Here is an 18,829-nt window from a genome sequence, read left to right on the forward strand (position 1 = left end):
CGAGGCCAACATACCAGCGTACTCGCGATATCATTCGCGTCGGCATACGGCGTACAATGGAGTACGGCTTCACTTTCGAAAATCAAACATAGAGAGTTCGCTGGGCGCATCCTCACGCTGCACTGTTTGTACGAATGTGCAAACAATGGAGCTACCCATTTCCTGCGCGAATATATCCTGACGATATCCAACCGGTCGCAGACTTGCCGGCAGGCAAACACGCAGGATAACCTCGGATTTCTCTGAAAATACGATCATCATCTATTCGGTAGTACATAGGTCGGGCTGATTCGTTACTATGAGAAATGAATATTTTTTTTCTCTCCCTTTTGTTTTCCCTTTATCATTTAGTTTTTATCAACTTGTCATTTGTGAATCGTTAAAGTTGCTTCTCTCTTTTTCCCTATCTCTATCTTTCTCTCTCTCTCTCTCTCTCTCTCTCTCTCTCTCTCTCTTTTTCTCTCCCTCTGTCTGTCTATTCGACGGATTATTATTTTCAAGGAACATGAGAAAAAAGTCGTTAATAAAAATAGGATAGAAGAAGAAAAAAAGAAGAAAAAAGACATCAAAGACGGAAGCTAGTCCGATGAGCAAGGATCATTTTTCACCGAAAATCCGGGCGCTTAATTTTGCAAAACTAGCGGGCTCTTCGCGAGCGATCTAATAACGACGGCGGCGAATTCTTTGAAAAGAAATCGCTGAGGACGACGAAGAGGAGGATGAGGAGGATGGACCACGGGGAAAGCGATCAAATCGAGGTTCGATCGATCGATCAAAGCCGAGCTCCCCACGGATGTCCAGCACGCGAGCCATACCGCAAAAGGGTTCGAGGGGAAAGAAGAGAGAGAGAGAGAGAGAGAGAGAGAGAGAAAGAGAGAAAGAGAGGTGGGCATCGCGAGAGGGAGAGAGCTTCGAGTCCGGTGGGAGATAAAGCGATAAAGAGCAACGTGGGATAGAAAGAGAGAAACAGAGAGGGATAGAATGAGGGTTTTGAAAGAGGGAAAGAGAGACGCGAAGCGCGCCAATGAGAGGAGCAGCGAAAGAGAAAGAGGGAGTCGGAGCGCGCATTGGGAAGAGTGAGAGAGAGTGAGAGCGAGAGAGCGAGAGAGCGAGAGAGCGAGAGAACGAAAGAGAGAGAGAGAGAGAGAGAGAGAGAGAGAGAGAGAAGGAAGGATGGCTGGAAGGAGTGGGGTGGCAGAAGGGTATGAGAGGAACCAGGAAAGGGGAAAGGGATGCTGCGTGTGTTGGCATGGACCAGTGCGTCAACGGCTGTTGCCTCACACGAACCGCCGAAATTATAGTTAGTGACCCCAACGGGTGTTCCGAAATACACCACAGAGTACCGTAGCACGCCCAGAATAGAAGCATCACCGAAGACTCCTCACGGATATCGTTCTATCATCCTTCTGGAATATTGTTCACGAGTTATCTCGAGACATCCCAAGAGGACCTTTCAAGGAATCTCAATGATCCTGCCAAACCGAATCCTATCCTCTCGGATAATATCCTCATGTAATCGTCTTTAACTTCGTTAACTGTGCACTCGGAGTTTTCATATCTTCTCTTTCATATATTTCTTCTTCTTCTTCTTCTTCTTCTTATTATTATTATTATTATTATTTTAAGTGTGAACAGTGAACGATTAGAAATCATTTTAAAATTGATATCAGTGTTAGATTTTTTGTTTTTCTCTTTTTGTTACATCGTTGACTCGTTTGTTTCGTAGTGTCAGAAGAATTCGAGTGTGGATAACGAACAATCATTATTCGGATTGGTGTTGTGTAATCGCCCGTGTCCCTTGGATGCAATGATTTTGAACGGTTTTATCAGTGATTAAGATTCCACGTACACGGAGTGTTATTAATACGAAGGGAAATCTTTCGTCGGAATCATTATCTTGTGCTATTGTGAATATGTCGTGATGTTTACGTTAAACAACGTCACTTCTTCAGAATAATATAACAAAGGTGTCCAACATTCGCTCATAAGAGATATTAATTATAGAGAAGATCATTCGTCGAATTGATTAATCTCATAATAGAAGAAGAAGAAGAAAAAGAAGAAGAAGAAGAAGAATAATATTTCATTCCTAAAAATGTTTCTAAAAATCAACCGTTTTCCTTCTGGACTCACTGAGAATTCATTTCACGAATCTTTTCAATGCTCCAACGACTTAGGATACCAACGTGTCTAAATATTCGTCCAATGACATCACGAATATTAATTAAAACTTGTCAAAATCATAAACAAAGATTCGCAGGGATATCGAATAATCGTGTCACGCTCTGCGTTTTTCTCTAGAAGAGGCAACAAGCAACGAGCTTGGTAAGAGATTTGAATGCGAAGTTAAGCGGGCATCTTAGCCGTCGCAACGTCGTCGAAGATTCTTACGAAAGTTCTCGTAAGATCTCCGAGAAGGAGAATTAGCGCGACGCCATCGAACACCTCCCCTATTACCCTAATTTCTCAATCTTACTACGTTTTTAATTAGGAAAACATATCGATGCAATATTTCCAATCGAATTTCGTTGATTCTTTTCAAATAGACATTTATTTCATGCACGATACACAATAGAATACCTTTCGTACTTATTACAAAAGAATAGTCATAAAATTGGTCGCGTTCGGCATAACGATATATATATATATATATATGAATTACTCATTTAACGAGCGTAATGTAATAGCACTTATCGATTCTACATAATTTCCCGGGCGGTTTCCGTTCATTGGTAATCGTACGTAACCGATAAGCGATCGATTCTAATATTATAGGAACTATTCCGGGGCTGACTAAATTTCATCCTAGACAATATTAACGTGTTCCATTAGTTAACGTTGTCATAAAGTAGAATAATTGTCATCAAAGAAACTTGTTAATTATTAGACGAATGAAGTGATTTACCTTCAGTATCTAATCGTTGGTTATAATTTTGGTCTTAATTTTAATTTAGATATTATCTCGTATACGTTTTCGTGTCGGCAAAGAAGAAGGAAGGACGAAGGACGAAGGATTGACAGAGAACAACGTGGTAACGTACCACGTGTAGTTTGACACGCGGTCGTAGTGCGTAGGGGTTGAGAGTATTCGTGTGTGGGGGTTTGCCTCACCGGTGGTGGCCGTTCTTTTTCCCCTATTTTTTCCGTCCCCCACCACTAGCTCTCGCGGATCTGCCCCTCCGTACCACCTGGATACGCCGTGTCAGCCCCGGTGACGTGCGCAAAAATTACTGAATGAACGGTGACGTCACCAGGCGCCCGCGTGAAAAGTGTGCGAGTCGCTTCGTCGTGTCAACCGTTTTTCCCCTTCCCCCATCCACAACCTCCTCTTCCTCATCCTCCTCATCCTCCTCCTCCATTTTATTCTCCGACCTCTCCCTTCTCTCTTTCTCTTCGTAGTACTCTTTCACTTTCTCTCTCTCTCTCTCTCTCTCTCTCTCTCTCTCTCTCTGTATATATATATGTGTGTATATATACATGTATATACATGTATATATATATATATATATATATATATATATATATACACATATCTCGATGGAGTCTCGTTTGTTTTTCTTTTTTTTTATTCTTTTCGTAGCATAGAGGTTCAATGAGAAAACCAGACTCATCAAACGTAATAGACAGATGACCCTTAATAAACGTTCCATGTAATTCCAATAATTCCAACTATCGTATTGATTTGTTCTTATCAAAACATTCCTTGCGACTACTCATCCGAGCGTAGAGTTCGTATACACTTGACTTTGACTTTGAGAGTCAGTATACATCCGAGTCAGTATCTCCCATTAACGTATACGACATCCGACGAAGAGTTTCTAGTTTGAAAATGAGAGTTTCTCTGGTTGCAGATCTTCGTTAATTCGTACCTAGATTGTGTATCCGGAATCATTCGTAAAACTTTGACCACAAAATGGGAGAGAAAAAGATGAAGAAGTTGATACCGTCGAATGAGAAATTAAAAGGGATAATGTATTAAGAGAAGATTTCTGCTTATTCGTTATAAGAACGATAACGATAATGTTAAATGACTGAACTGGCCGATAAGAAAATATTCGTTAAGAAATATCATTGGTGTTATCAGATGAAGAAAGGATTAAGATTCTAAAGATCATCTTTTGGAAACTGGGTTGTTCGGTGGTTCGAACCGAATGGAAGGATGTTTCATCCGGCGTTCTGACTGCCTATGGATATATTCGACCGTTGCAACGGCGGCGGCGGCGGAAGCACGGTAACCGGAAGCGGCGGCGGTGCTTCGGTGAGGACATCGAGCAACGAGTCTGGCAGTGGAACGTCTAGCGGTGGAAGTGAGAGCGGCGGAGGATCGTCTAGCAGGATGCAGTTGACAGGAGCTTCGGCTCCTGGGGCGGCTGCCTCACCGGAGTCCGGCGTCTCGCCATTGACGGACGCTTATACGAAAATGACTAGCGATATACTTGCCGAGAGAACGCTTGGTGATTTTGTTAGCGAGCATCCTGGCGAACTTGTCAGGACAGGTGACTTTTTTTCAACTCTTTAGAATTTAATGTTACCCAATATTTCGAATGACAAACTTTCCATATAATATATCATACTTTTTCTTCTAATTTTTATTCCGTTTCATTTTCATCAAAAAGAAAAAAAAAAGAAGATTATTCATCTATCTTTTTTTCTTAACATTACATTTATGTTTCTACGAAATAATCAACATTTTTTATTTCTTACACATCATTCTCTGTCACAACGAAAGTTTCTTTTTTTTTTGTTATAATATGAAATGTTATTCTATATAAATGTTACTCTATATAAATTCTATATGAAATGTTATGTTATATAAATTGTTGTTAGTTTAAATTTTAATTTTTATAATACTTATCAAAATCTGATATTAATATAAAGCTATAACAACTTTTTTTACTTTATACAATTTTCGGAGAATACGAACAAAATCATTGTCAAAATTTGTTTATTTTAATTGATTGTAATTATCATTGATGCTAAGAAAAAATCTCAGTTAAAAACTTAGTTAATCGAAATCATGAACATAAGCATCATACTCGTTATGTTACTTGAAGTTATTAAACTTTATTCTTATTATCGAAATAATTTTTTTTTTATAGGCTCACCGCATTTGGTTTGTACCGTTTTACCAGCCCATTGGAGATCCAACAAGACGTTACCAGTAGCGTTTAAGGTAGTAGCTCTCGGTGAAGTCGGCGACGGTACATTAGTGACGGTTCGAGCTGGTAACGATGAGAATTGTTGTGCTGAGTTAAGAAACTCGACGGCGTTGATGAAGAATCAGGTGGCGAAGTTCAACGATCTGAGGTTCGTCGGTAGAAGTGGCAGAGGTGAGTCGAGATATTTTTTATAGAATTATTAATTACCATTTCTTGAATACTATAAAAAAGAAAATGGGATTGTGAGAAAAGGAATGGTTTCTTCTTGTATAACAAAATATTCATCTAACATCTTCGTTGCTTCGTGTTACTCGACGCGCGTTATAAATTAGTTCTAATTAAGAGAAAGGAAGAATATATAGAGAGAGAAAGAAAGAAAAAGAGAGAGAGAGAGAGAAAGAGAGAGAGAGAGAAAGAGAAAGATAGAGAGTGAGGGTGAGCGACGAAGATTATTCTTAATCTTAAAAGACGGTGAAGTTTCTTGGCCTACTTTCTCCTTGTTCCATTCATAAAAGTGGAAAGTTGCTTGGCTTTCGTCGGCGAAGCGTGTCGCCCCTTGGCGTCGCGAATGAATACGAGAAAGAAGGGGAAGGCTGATAGGGACCCTTTTCGTAGAAGGAAGAATCCTCCTTGGTCTTATAGTAGTAGTAAGGGTAGGTCGTGGACGTCTTGAGACACCCTCCTTTTTCTTTAGCCCTTACCGAAGGGAAAAGTCTTGCCAGTCGTTCCTTTTCTTACTGACGTCGAACAATCAACTACCCGCTTTCTCTTAGAGTTTCCTTATTGTGTGAGGGTGGTTTCGAGAAGATTGTGACGAAGACGACGACGATGACGACGAAGACAAAGACAAAGACGAAGACGAAAACGAAGACGAAGACGAAGACGACAACGACGACGACGAAGACGAAGACGATATCTTAGGGGTGGGTAATGGCTTTTATTTGTCCGCACTACCACCGACCGATCTAACGTTTATTTCACCAACCATCCTCCTTCGTTGAGAGGAAGAAGAGTAAAGAGGGACGAAACGGGACGCAACGAAGCCAAAAGTAGGGTTGCTGCTGATATTAATTGAGGTTTCAGACGGATTTTAATTAACGTTATTAGCCATGGTACTTCGTTTAATCCAATTCGACCTTGGAGAGCTTCTACTCATCATTCGACCTACTTTCAAAGCTGGAATTAATAAATTATTCCTTTAGATTAGAGTTCTTTTCCTTTTATCTCTGTCACTTTCTATTTTTATTTTATCGACCTTAGCGAACATTTTGCAACGTCGAGTTTGAAGAAGTAAACGATTAGAATACTATCGATAAGAAAATATTTATACGGTCGATAAGAAAACAAGTATTGTTTCTTTATCTATTGGATCTTACGAATCCTTTGCGAAGATATACCTTTACGAATGCAATTCTCTCTTTATAAATCACAGATTTGTCGAATTTTCTCTCTCTCTCTCTCTCTCTCTCTCTCTTTCTAGTCGTACAACGAAGGGAAACTCACCCTCTCAAGATTTTAGAAGCTCGCGAGCGTCTGTCATTTGTCTGGGATTAGCTCTCGATTGTTTTCGCTTGGCATGGAATTAACATAAGCTTGGATGAAGAATGTAAGAGAAGTGTCTCTCGTCAGGTTCTCGTCTCTTCGTTCGTCTCTCCTTGAATATTCCTAGAAACCGATGTGCGCCGAACTGTCTTCCACGAATCTATAATGATCCTCTTGTTCTTCGAACATAAAGGCACTCAGACTCGTACGAACTCGAGCCTCAAGCTCATTGAATTTAAAAGGCACGTGAATCATCGAATCAGCATAGTTTGTAATTTTTAATAACGTTAATTCAAGAACAAATACCTTACTGATCTCAAAATTAACATCGATAAGTATTAGTACAATAGTTCCTAGAATAAGAAGAAGAAATAGAAGAAGAAGAAGAAGAAGAAGAAGAAGAAGAAGAAGAAGAAGAAGAAAACACAAGCGTCAACGACATCGTTCGTGGAGAAGACTAGCTCGATAGTATGATAGTCGAAAGCTTTGCAATATCGATGATAAGCCGGAGACCCCTTGCCGCACGTTCAACTGTAATGCCTGCTCCATCAGAGCGAAATCTACCCCGAAGGTACTGGATCGTTTCTACCCCTTTGCTTCTAAGCCCTTTAACGAGATAGATCATTTGGGTGCTTATAGTTTCAGCCTAGGAGTATAGGAGTACGTTGGAACTTTGTTATCAAGGATGGGATTTCCTTCCTCTCGATTTCTAAGATGAAAGTGCTTTTTCGTGGCTCTAATCATATATACGAGGACCTTACCTTATCTCACTCTTTTTTTATCAGATAAAAGCGTCATTAACGTTAAGAGCGTGTCTTCCATGCTCTAGAGAGTCGACTATAATTAATTCGTTCGTAGGTGAAGTCGTTAGAATAAAATTGTTCACTCTCTTTCACTCTTTCACACACGCTCTCTCTCGCTCTCTCTCTCTCTCTCTCTATCCTTTTCTCTCATTAAATGTTCACAGTTGGAAACTAAATTTCATGAAACGACCATCGCTTATTTTCCGAAATTTAGAAAGAGAAAAGGTGTAGTAGCCGCAAGCGATAACGGCTCGGCCTGCGTGTCCTGACCATAATCAATTCGTTATCAGGCTACAATAGCGCATTTGCGATTCGTTCCGGGTAAAATTGAAATTAATTAATTGGCTCGACAGCACCCGGACAACCTACACATACATACATACACACACGCACGTACACACATACATATACACACATACACACACGCACGTACGTACGCACGCACGCACATACATAATATACATACAAAACATGTTAACATCGAGAGTATATATGCATGTAGGCGCATACCTTTCACGGAGAAACGTATGCTAACGAGCATAATCAGCGAATCGACGAGGACGAGCTATTACTCGATCGACTCTCTTCTCGATTCGATTTCATACAAATTCAATTTCGTGTCTTCGCGCCACTGCCCCTCTCATTCTCCCTCTCTCTTTCTCTCTCTCTTTAGCTCTCTCTCTCTCTCTCTCTCTCTCTTTCATTCTCTCTCTATTTCTCCCTTCCTTATTCTCCTTTTATCCAACGTGCGTGTTGCGTGTAAAATCTGGTTTCTAAAATTATAATAACGTTTCATTTCAAAGACAAAAATTAATAATATATCGTGTACGTGAAATTTGTTTGTTTTCTTTTTTGCTTTCCTTTTTTTTTTTCTTTTCTTAGTTAAATACCGAACACACAATTGTCAACACACAAATGTGTCGTACTTTTTAAAATGACTTCCTCTTCTATTGAAATGTAGATGCAGGATGTAATAGTATCAACCCAATATCTCGGTTGAAAGTCAACATGGAATACGTAGTACATAGAATTCGGAATTCGTTCAAAGTTTAAGTAGAAAACATTTCCATTCGTGTTCTTTCACGAATAAAGACACGTTAAAGCAAAAAGTAAAGAAATTATAGCAAGGAACGAACGAACGAATGAACATACGAACGAACGAAGCGAGAGGAGTCTCGCGTTTGAAAAAAAAAAGAGACAGAAAGAAAAAGAAGAAAAAAGAAAGAAAAAAGAAAGGAAAAAAGGGTTGTGTCTCGCATTAAAAGGGGAGAAGACTTTTAATGGTTGCACGGTGACTGGCACCGAGGGTGATACCGTGTACCTACGCGTACCTACCTGACTACGAGGCATAGGTAGTAGGTGAAAAGGTTCTGGCAGGCAAACAGGCAGTAGGCAGATCGAGGATGGCGTGACTCCCGGGGCAAACCTGGGGAATACACTGACTTGAGCTGCATCGAGGAAAACGAGAAGCTCGCGTGGCGAACCACCGTGTGGCCACGTTCGACACTCGCCATTATTTCGCTCTTTCTTTCTTTCTTTCTCTTTTTTCTGTTTCTTTTTTTTTTTTTTTTTTTTTTTGTTATTCATAATCCTTATCCTTTAAACCTGTTAACTTGGACGGTGGAGAGGAACTGAAAAAGGGGAGAAAAAGGTTTAAGAGGAAGAGAACGGAGATTGGACAGATTTTCGATCGATGAACGTGAATTTTATGATATTTATTTTCATTCGAAATAGAACGTAAATAGAAAAATTTGTAATATATAAATAATAGAAAAATCATTGAAGTATTTAGATTTTCTTAATAGGAGTGAAAAACAAATTATTCGTTCATTCTTTTTTTTTCTTTTTTTTTTTTTCATTATTGCAAGACAAATTAAATGTTCGTAACAATTGAATTATCGGAACACGTCTTTTATGATTAATAATAATTTAGTAGTTTTTTCTAACGTTCGAGCTTTTACTAAACGACTCCTATTACCCCTACCGTTACGTTTGGATCATATTTTCATTTTGAAAGGAAATTTAGAATTATCCATCGTCCAAATTTGTCGACCGCAGCTTAATTACGACCATCAAGAATGTAACGTAAATATTAGACCGTCGAGTTCGAACGAGCAGATTGCAACGAAACAGTAAAGTTGTATCGCTTTTGTATCAGGATATAAATAACATAATGCGTTTGAATTCCCCGTTTTCTAAACAGTCCGGAGGCAAAATTCGCCTGTTTTCGACCGGTTTATATTATAGCATCCGATTACATTGAAATACACAATCATCTCGCTTCCATTAAATTTCCACTCGGTTGGCGATAAGTCCTATGGAATATGTAAGATCTTTTATGTAAATTGATGACATTCGTTGAAATCGTAAAAACAAAATTATCATGTTGTGTTAAACGTTTCAACGACGACAACAAAAAAGAAAGAAAGAAAGAGAGAGAGAGAGAGAGAAGGAGAGAGAATAACGAATATCAAATACAAGGGAAAAAAGGAGAAAAAGAAATAAAATCTTTTTTTTTTTTTTATTGTTATTGCATTGAAAAATATCGAACAGAAATCCTTGGGTCGAGATAAACATAGGATTGGTATGGAGAAGGGTTGGTTTAGGGGTGGCCCACGGGGGTTGACGAGAGCCAGTAGTAGCAGTAGGGGATGGTGGCATTGCGGTGAACCTCCGCGTGTTCGACGGGCCGCTTGCGTGTTTTCCACGACGGCGTCAGTTTTTCCGCGACATTATTCCCGTTTAACAGGCTTTTTAGCATAATTCGAGGCTTCCATTTACTCTCTCTCTCTCCCTCTCTCTCTCTCTTTCTCTCTTTCTCTCTTTCTCTCTCTCTCACTCTCTCTCTATCTATCTATCTATCTCTCTATATCTCTATCTCTATTTCTCTTTTGCGCGCGCGCACGTGCACACGCTCTGGCTCTTCTGGCTGGCCACCGTCACCGTCGACGACGCCCTCGATACATTACCGACGGCTAATTCGGTTACCACGGAGTTTCGCACGGCTAACCACGTTTGCGAACTTTCAGCGCCGACGTTGAATAGGTTTCGCGTTCGCTTTCGCGAATCGACGCGCCGCGAGAACGGCCGATGCGATAGGATGATAAAAAAAGAAAAAAAGAAAAAAGAGGAGAGATAGATAGAGAGAAAAAGAAAGGAGTGTAAGAGAGAGAGAGAGCGAAAGAGAGAAACAGCACTCATCCTTCTGGTCTCGACGAACAAACCGAACTCGTTTTGCGGTTCGTCCAATGGTTGGGAATTCGAAGAATTCGATCATCGCGCTTTGATTCCTCCCTATTTCCCCCATGAAATCTCGATTTTCTAGATTTCCCTTACAATGACCTTTCCTTTATTTTTTTTCTTTTTTCTTTTTTTTTTTTTTTCTAGTCGATCGCATCGACTTTTTCTCTTTCTCTGTGTTTCTCAAGATATAACGTGATTGTTCTCGATCAAAAGGTATAAAGAAGCAGGCCTATCGACGCATAACAATCTGAATTTATTTGATTTCATCGCAATAATCATGTTATACGTCGAAACAAATCGCTTTACCCTTCGTTAATTTATTACTTGGTGGTAATTTAATGACAAAAAAAAAAAGAAAAAGAAAAAGAAAGATCGCAGAACCTAATCTAATTCTCTCAATTTTTTTCTTGTTTTTTTTTTTTTTGATTTATATGTTGCAGGAAAAAGTTTCACCTTGACGATAACAGTTTCAACAACGCCACCTCAAGTGGCTACTTATACGAAGGCTATCAAAGTGACCGTAGACGGCCCACGTGAGCCGCGATCCAAGACCAGTGAGTATCACTGTAAGCATTTCTATTCTTCTCTATTTTTCTATTATACGTAGTGAGTGTTATGCATGCTTGCTCTTGTAGTCGAAGAACTCATCCAACAGCCATGGCTTAGATGGTCAACACAGAACAACTACGAATTTGAAGGTATCGATCTTTGTTATCGCGTGTACGATTACTCGTGACCTATTTTAATGATGATTTCAAGGCTATGACTATAGTTATCGTATTTACCAGCTATTGTCTCTCTGTTCATTTCTCTCTCTCTCTCTCTCTCTCTCTCTCTTTCTCTTTCTCTTTCTCTCTCTCTCTCTCTCTCTCTTTGTTTCTCTCTTGTTGATTGCAATCTTACATAATAGATTCATCTCGATCTGAATTTAAAAGATAATTTTGTTCCCAATCAAGAATCTATTGCGAATGAGTCTATATAGATAGTAAACTTGGAATAGCCTTTCGTATGCGGTTCCTCCTTTAGCTGATGCCTAAGTTTCGTGCAATTGCCATTATTTATAAGTACGGCCTGGTCGGCCATAACATTGACAAAGGGCTGCGGCGTTACCCGCGAAGATATTGCGCGTGTTATGTCGCTAACACACGCTTACGCAAACTTCTCGGAGTAGTTCTACTACTCGCACGCTATATTTGGGACATACAATTACCAGGAACTCTGTAATAGGAAGGGTAAGAAGGTCTCTTGGCCTCTCTTCTCACCGGAAAGGAGGAACGAAACGTCTTTCCTCGTTACGTAACCTACCAAACGTTATTTGCTTTTGCTCTACTCATGGTTGTTTCGGGACCCTTCTCGTCTAAGAGAAATTTAGATTCCAACTGGTTTGCTTACTCGAAGATTAGAATCGGACGGACATACATAGGTAATACTCATTGAACTTGACTAGGGTGCTAAGGAACGAAAGGAAATCGACTTTGAACTTCTCGAACTTCTCTATCTGGAATCCTTCCTATCGATTTCATTGGACATCATCCCCCTTTACGCGGGGTGACTTGCCAGGGAATTTCTCGAGTGTTACCAGCTGGCAACGACAGCTCCTCATTTCGTTCCGTCGCTACCCGTTCTTCTCTTCTCTTTTCTTCTCTTTCTTTCTTCCTACCTACCTTTTTCTCTCCTCTTCTCTCTCTCTCTTTGTCTGTCTGTTTGTCTCTCTCTCCCTCTGCTCCAAACATTAAAAGAAAAAAAAAAGAAAAGAAAATGTCCGCCCAATTTCGATCTTTTCTACTTTGTACAACATGGATTTTGAATTTCGGAGGAGAGAAACGTTTGCTAGGAAGAGCATCCGTACGAAGAAGAGGTGGTATGAGAAAGAGGAGGAAGAGGTGGGGGAGGTGGAATAGGAGGCAAACCTCTCTCAATCAATTTCCTTGGTCTTGCCGCCTTTCTGTGGCGGCTACCTTCGGCTACGGGACGAGGGTAGAATGTGTAATGAATTGCTTGTTTAATTAATTACGACCCTCGCGCGAGGCTACCGGAGAAGCTTCAGGCTAAGGCGTCTCTCTCTCTCTCTCTCTCTCTCTCTCTCTCTCTCTCTCTTTCTCTTTCTCTCTCGTTTTCTTCTCCCTGTACATCGCGCCCTTCGTATTTTCCCAAATGGATTTTGGGATTTCGATGGAGAATGCTTTTATGCTGAAATGAATGAAAAGAATCGAATCTTTGGATGAACGGGGTAAGAAAGGAAGAATTCGATTGTTACGTTTCAAGGATATTTTTATACCTATTAAGAATTCAGTTATTAGATATCAAATAAAATCTACAATGACATTTAATATCACGTTTATTAAGAATTTATTAAAAATAAATAAAATAGAAAAGTAGGAAAATTTATTAAAAATTTTCAATGAAAGATTATTCTCAATCTAAGTATTGTTTATTGTTCGCAAATCCATATGCATATGCTATTAATTAAAATTACTTTTAATTATATTGTATCTATGGCTATATCCATCAAATGTATAATATAAGAAATGTGGGTAACTTTATAAGGGATATTTATAACACATTACTATTTCTCACTTTACGTTTATAACGATCGTTGAATAAATGATAATTATAGGAGAGAAAGGAGAAAGGGTCGTTGAGTTAAAGGAAAAAGTAACAGAACCCACCCATAGGTGTATATCAAAAAAGGGTAAAATCGTACAGACGGCGATGACCAAAGAACCGTACAGGAGGGCCACCCAAGAGGGCTCGTAGTCCTTTTATCTCTCGCCGCGTCCCTTCGAATTGTCGTAGCACGCATCGTAGCCCCGTTTCAAGGCAACCGTTTATTTTAACTGAAGATCCAACGAGCCGACGTTAACTGTGATTATTTTTAACTCGTCTTAACTGATGATAGCCGAGGCCGTGTTCCTTTGATTTTTTTCATGAAATCGAGAGCTCTCTTTTCTCGTTTTTTTTCGTATTTTCTTTTTTCATTTTTTTTTTTTTTTTTTTTTTTTTTTTTTTTTTTTTTTTTTTAATCGATCAGATAACTCGATTCTAACAATTCAATCAAAAGTTAACGAGATCGTTTCTATTCGTATATGAGATAAGTCGAACTTCATCCTAACTTTGTGATCCCGCAAAACGTTTCAAAGTCCGATTTACATCTGTCGGAAGGGCAAACCTCAAGAGCCTATAGGTAGATCGTAGGCCGTATCGATGTTAAAACCGATTGAGTTCTCGATTCTCTTTCGATTCGAAAAGGGGGAGAAGTCGCGCGACGTCAGAGAAGTAAAAGGGGATGATATATAGAAAGAGAAAGAGGGGGAGAGAGAGAAAGAGAGAGAGAGAGAGAGAGAGAGAGTGAGATAGAAGAAGAGGGAGATACATTTTATTTCCCTGTGACGACGGTGTCGCCAACCCAATTAAAGACGTCCCAACAGGCGAGAACCGTCCTTCTGTTCTGCGGAACCGGCTGTCCCTGGCGTTTTAGGTTAACGTACGGACATACACACGGCCAAGGCAACGGAGAGCTCGAGTGACTGTCGGAAGAGAGAGAACAAGAGAGAAAGAGAGAGAGAGAGAGAGAGAGAAAGAGAGAGAGAAAGAGAGGGAGAGAGATTGAGAGGGTGATTCGCACTCGTACACCGTGCGTGGCTGGGTTTGGACGAGGGTGTGGACGTGGGGAGAGCGGAAGAGCCAGACTCCCGTCGTTCCGATAATCCAATCGAAGCCCTAATTCTAACTCGGCAACCCGAAATTCCCGCCGGTTTGCTGAATAGGGTATGCTCGATCTGGGGACACAATGGGGGCGCTACCATAGAATATCTCTAAGCGAAGACCAACCGAGAGATACGCTTAAACGATCGACGATTTCCACCTTGAAAATTCGAGAAAGGATGGTACGGGAAATAAAAGAAAACGAACGGACGAACGAATGAATGAGAAAGATGGAAAGATAGAAAAAATAAAAAGAAAAGAATTGAAAAAAAAAAAAAGAAAAAGAAATTAGGAAAAGAAAAAATGAGAATTAGTAGGTGGCTTGATTGCGTTCGTTGAGCGTACCTCAAGTCCAGTGGACAGGCGCACGGTTGATCGCAGTGCTGTCTCTTTTAGGGCAGCAGCAACAGTTTCACGCATTCGCCTTTGCCTCGCAACGTGGTGCACCATTTTTCGCATCCCCACTGGTGGATCCTCTACAGTCTCTACCGAATCCTCTACAGCCGTTGCCGAATCCGTTACAACCACGGGATCCTCTGTCGTCTTTCAGGCACGCGATGCCTGGTAATTGTCAGAGTGAGTACCTTCGTTCAACCTCCTGCTTCTACTACCATTGCTACCATTATTACTTGTCGGTTCTTTTCTGGCCTCTCTCTCTCCCTCTCTCTCTTTCTCTCTCTCTCTCTCTCTCTCTCTCTCTCTCTCTCTCTCTCTCTCTACATTGTAGCTCGGCCAGTTTGCTTGTATCCAACATGTGTTACCTTGCGCGCATTTACGCTTTTCCTCTGCGGCTTCTCTCTCTCTCTCTCTCTCTCTCTTTCTTTTTATCTATCTTTATCTTGTTTCTTCTCTTTTCTTTCTTTTTTCTATTGTTTTTGTAACAAGATTTATCGTAGGTATTCGGTTAACTTTAGGATTCTATCGTACTTTTTGTTGTTTATCAAGTTTGAGTGACGCCTAAAGCATGCAATTTCCCGTGAAATATTATGTAAATGGATTTTCGTGTGATAAATATTTCCATAGCTTTACGAGATCGCATCGAGTTCTCTCGACTACTAAGAGAAAGAGAAAGAGAGATAGATAGATAGATAGAGAGAGAGAAAGAGAGAGAGAGAGAGAGAGAGAAAGAGAGAGAGAGAGAGAGAGAGAGAAAGAGAAAGAGAACAGGCTTCGAATTTGAGAATATTTCCAGACAGGCATTGCTACTGCGAGTTGGGTGGATAAGAGGTGGAGGAGTAACGCCGTTGCTTTTGGGTAGGCTCGGAAGCTAGCTTCTCGGCTTCAGACGCGGAAACCGCAAGCCTGTTCAAAGCTAGATTAAATATTATATTAAAGGGGTTGCCACGGGAGTACGACCCCGTCGGACGCCGGCGCGTTTTAGGGTGGCAGCTTCGTCTCTCTCTCTCTCTCTCTCTCTCTCTCTCTCTCTCTCTCTCTCTCTCTCTTTCTCACTCTAAGCTCGTACTACAAATTCACGTAGTATTCATACGTAAAGTATCCTCCTCCTCGTCGTTGTCGTCGTCAGAACATTCGAAATCTCAGTGTCTTGATTCTCTACTCGCATCAGTCAAAGAGTTCTCCGGTTGCCTAATCATAAAAATTTTGTATAAGCAAAAATGAAAAGTAAAGAAAGGAGAACGAAAGAAGAACACAAAAAAAAAGAAAAAGAAAAGAAAAAGAGAGACTAATATCTTCTCAACTTTGATTCAAGAATCAATTTAACGAATTACCTCAGACGAGAGAAATCGGCCAGCCCGGTAAAATTCCTCGATAAAGTATGAAGCGCACGGAATATTTCCTTTATTAACTTTACCTCCACGCCTTTTCCTCATTGAATCCGGTTTGTTCGATAATTCGAAAATTCTAGGCCGATATTTTGGAGTTAACGTTCAGACGTGCGAAACTACCGTAGCTTTAACTGGCATCATCTTCGGTCTGTTTAGTTTAGACGTTGAGATCTCTGCTGATTAAAAAGTAAGATAGAGATACATAGAAAGGGCCCTGTCCATTTAGTGGCACTTTAATCGCAACGTGGATTCTTCTTATGCGGGTGGCTCGGACGAAAGTTGTGTGGCTCTCTTGGAAAAAGGAAACACGAGAAGGAGGAAGTAGAGTTGGTGGATGAGGAGGAGGAGGAGGAGGAGGAGGAGGAGGAAAAGGACGCGGTGTGGAATTTGGTGGAACCGGAACGATGTAAAAGCATGGCGGGATGCAGTATTTAGGGCTAGCTCTCGTGACGACGGGCCAGTGGCTCGTTCGTCGGCCGAAGCTCGTCGGTTATTTGAGTTGGCCGAAGGTACGCGGGGGGATGACCAACCCTTTGATCTCCGTGCCCCCTCTGCCTTGTCCGTTGCCCGCCATCCCCCTTCATACCTCGCCACCGAAGCCGTCACGCTCGTCCTTTCTGCCCTTCTCCCACCTCACAACCCCTCACGGAGTGACTCATTGGAAAATCTATCGGGGTAGCTGCCTATATCCTACGAAAATATATCCGGCAAAGAGAGCGCGAGAGAGAGAAAGAAAAAGAGAGAAAGAGAGAAAGAGAGAGAGAAAGAGAGAGAGAAAGAGAGAGAGAAAGAGAGGACGAATTGACGAGGTACCTCGTAAAGTGCTTTTAATCGACAAATAATATCCTACATTTTTTATCTTTACCTCGATATTTTTTTTGGTTATTTTTTGGGGTTTCTGCTTTTTCGTTTTTTTTTTTTTTTATTTTATTTGTTTGTTTTTCCTTTCTTTCGTTCTTTAAAGCTTTGAACATCAACTTACAAATGAAGCTCAGCGAGCTTTGGCTAGCTAACTCCCTTAGGGTCTTACACACAGACATGTCTCAATTCGGTTTGACGGCGAGCAACTCCTGGGGATACGGAAGTACAGCAGGATATGCTGGGTACCTTCCTGGTCCTCTTTCGTCTTGCGCGGCACAAGCGTCTTTTCCACCCCCGCCACCTCCTCCCCCTCCACCACCACCACCATCGTCTTCTTTGGCGTCCTTCGCTGGTACCGCTGCTATGACCACGCCGACAGCTCCCGATTCGACTGCGGGATCGGCCGTCACTTCCGGTACCACCGGTACTACGCCTCAGCAGGACGCTTTCACCGGGGTTTCCTCGCGTAAGTGATTTCGTATTTAAATCTTTTTTTTTTCGTTCGGGTTTATATCTTCGGACGAAAGGAAATAACGCTTTGCGGTCAACCTAAAAACTATGATTCACGAGTATTGGAGGATTTTCACGATAATAACAATTGGGATTACAAGTAGTGAAACAATTTTATTCATTCATGGTCCATAAAAGATATAGTTGTAAATTGATTCGGCAAATATAGCCAACTCAAAATAGACGATAATCAATAGGACCGCAAGGAGTTAAGAAATCCGATCAGCTGATCGATTCATTGCGATGTAGGCTCTTTTTTCTTGATCGTCACAGTAGTACCGGACACGACAACGCCAGGTCAATCCGATCCATTGGATCCATTGAGCACACTCATGTCCGGCACAACGAGTCAAAGATATCAAGACTACGTTTCTCCAAGGTCCTTGTCAACGGACTCAAGCACCACGGAGAGTCCTGTTCACGAGGAACAAGGATTCGGCCAGAACTACGGGAACTACTTTCCAACGCCAGGCGTATTACCGAGTATACTGTACTCTCAGCTCTATGGGAATCAATTCCAGAACTCGGAGAGTCCTGAACAGAGAGCAGTCACCGAGAGTTGTAGCGTTAGACAGGAAGAGGTTAGACCGGATAATAATGTCTGGAGACCTTATTGAGAGAGAAACGAGGCGTCGGGTCGTCATTCCCGATCGTCATTGAGCGTTCAGACATTTTAAACAGACTGTGATAGGTATTCAATTTTGGATTAAACAACGAGAGTCGTTATCGACGAAGCCGGCTGTTATTGTTTTTGAACAGAAGCCGATGAAACAACGAGTCTCTATTCAGGGCCGACACGTGAATGTTATTATACGTCTCCTCTTCTTCATCGGGCCACAAATTCATTTTTATTTCTTCGTTTCTCTTAATTTTTTTTTTTTCTTTTTTTTAAACCTAACTTTACTTTTCTTCCTTCCGTGGAGATCTTCTCGAATCGTCGAGATCATCGGATCTTCGAAAGTACGAAAGAAAAATAATAAAAAAAAAAAAAAAAAAAGGAAAAAACGCTTGGCTGTAAACGCACTCGTTTTCAGGAATTCGTGCATTAGGTGTTAAATAAACTATAGCTTCGCTACGGACCTCTTTCGATTGTATCTTCGAATTGTATCGACGAACTTTATTACGATGCAAAGGCACAATGAAAAGGTCTGTAATTAATTACGGAAATGGCTCGTGCGAGCGAGAGTGTGCGACACGGTGCGGCGGTTGGTATTAACGA

At 40.9% G+C, this 18,829-nt stretch overlaps 1 protein-coding gene across 3 annotated transcripts; it reads left to right on the forward strand.

Annotated features, from left to right (window-relative positions):
- The first annotated feature begins 3,926 nt into the window (after positions 1–3,926).
- On the forward strand, positions 3,927–18,436 carry LOC118447625 (uncharacterized). 3 transcript variants are annotated; one of them, XM_085658398.1, is made up of 7 exons: positions 3,927–4,496; positions 5,100–5,330; positions 11,188–11,301; positions 11,383–11,445; positions 14,834–15,028; positions 17,276–17,566; positions 17,884–18,436. In XM_085658398.1, exons 1-7 carry the CDS (start codon positions 4,187–4,189, stop codon positions 18,225–18,227), a joined length of 1,548 nt encoding a protein of 515 aa, XP_085514524.1. In that variant the 5' UTR covers positions 3,927–4,186; the 3' UTR covers positions 18,228–18,436. The 3 variants fall into 3 exon arrangements, with proteins under 3 accessions (XP_085514524.1, XP_035735651.1, XP_035735652.1); XM_035879758.2 differs by lacking the exon at positions 11,383–11,445 and having other exon boundaries at positions 11,188–11,313; XM_035879759.2 differs by lacking the exon at positions 11,383–11,445.
- The last annotated feature ends 393 nt before the right edge of the window (positions 18,437–18,829 follow it).

This window comes from Vespa mandarinia, chromosome 1 (genome assembly GCF_050613455.1).
Source record: "Vespa mandarinia isolate Hongniang chromosome 1, ASM5061345v1, whole genome shotgun sequence".
NCBI classification, from domain to species: Eukaryota; Metazoa; Arthropoda; class Insecta; order Hymenoptera; family Vespidae; genus Vespa; species Vespa mandarinia.

Bases quoted from the DNA above. Each gene is read 5' to 3' on its own strand.
- LOC118447625 (XM_085658398.1), top strand. From the start codon at position 4,187: ATGGATATATTCGACCGTTGCAACGGCGGCGGCGGCGGAAGCACGGTA. The intron at 15,029-17,275 runs GTGAGTACCTTC...TCTTACACACAG, and splicing joins GATGCCTGGTAATTGTCAGA to ACATGTCTCAATTCGGTTTG. The intron at 17,567-17,883 runs GTAAGTGATTTC...TGATCGTCACAG, and splicing joins TTTCACCGGGGTTTCCTCGC to TAGTACCGGACACGACAACG.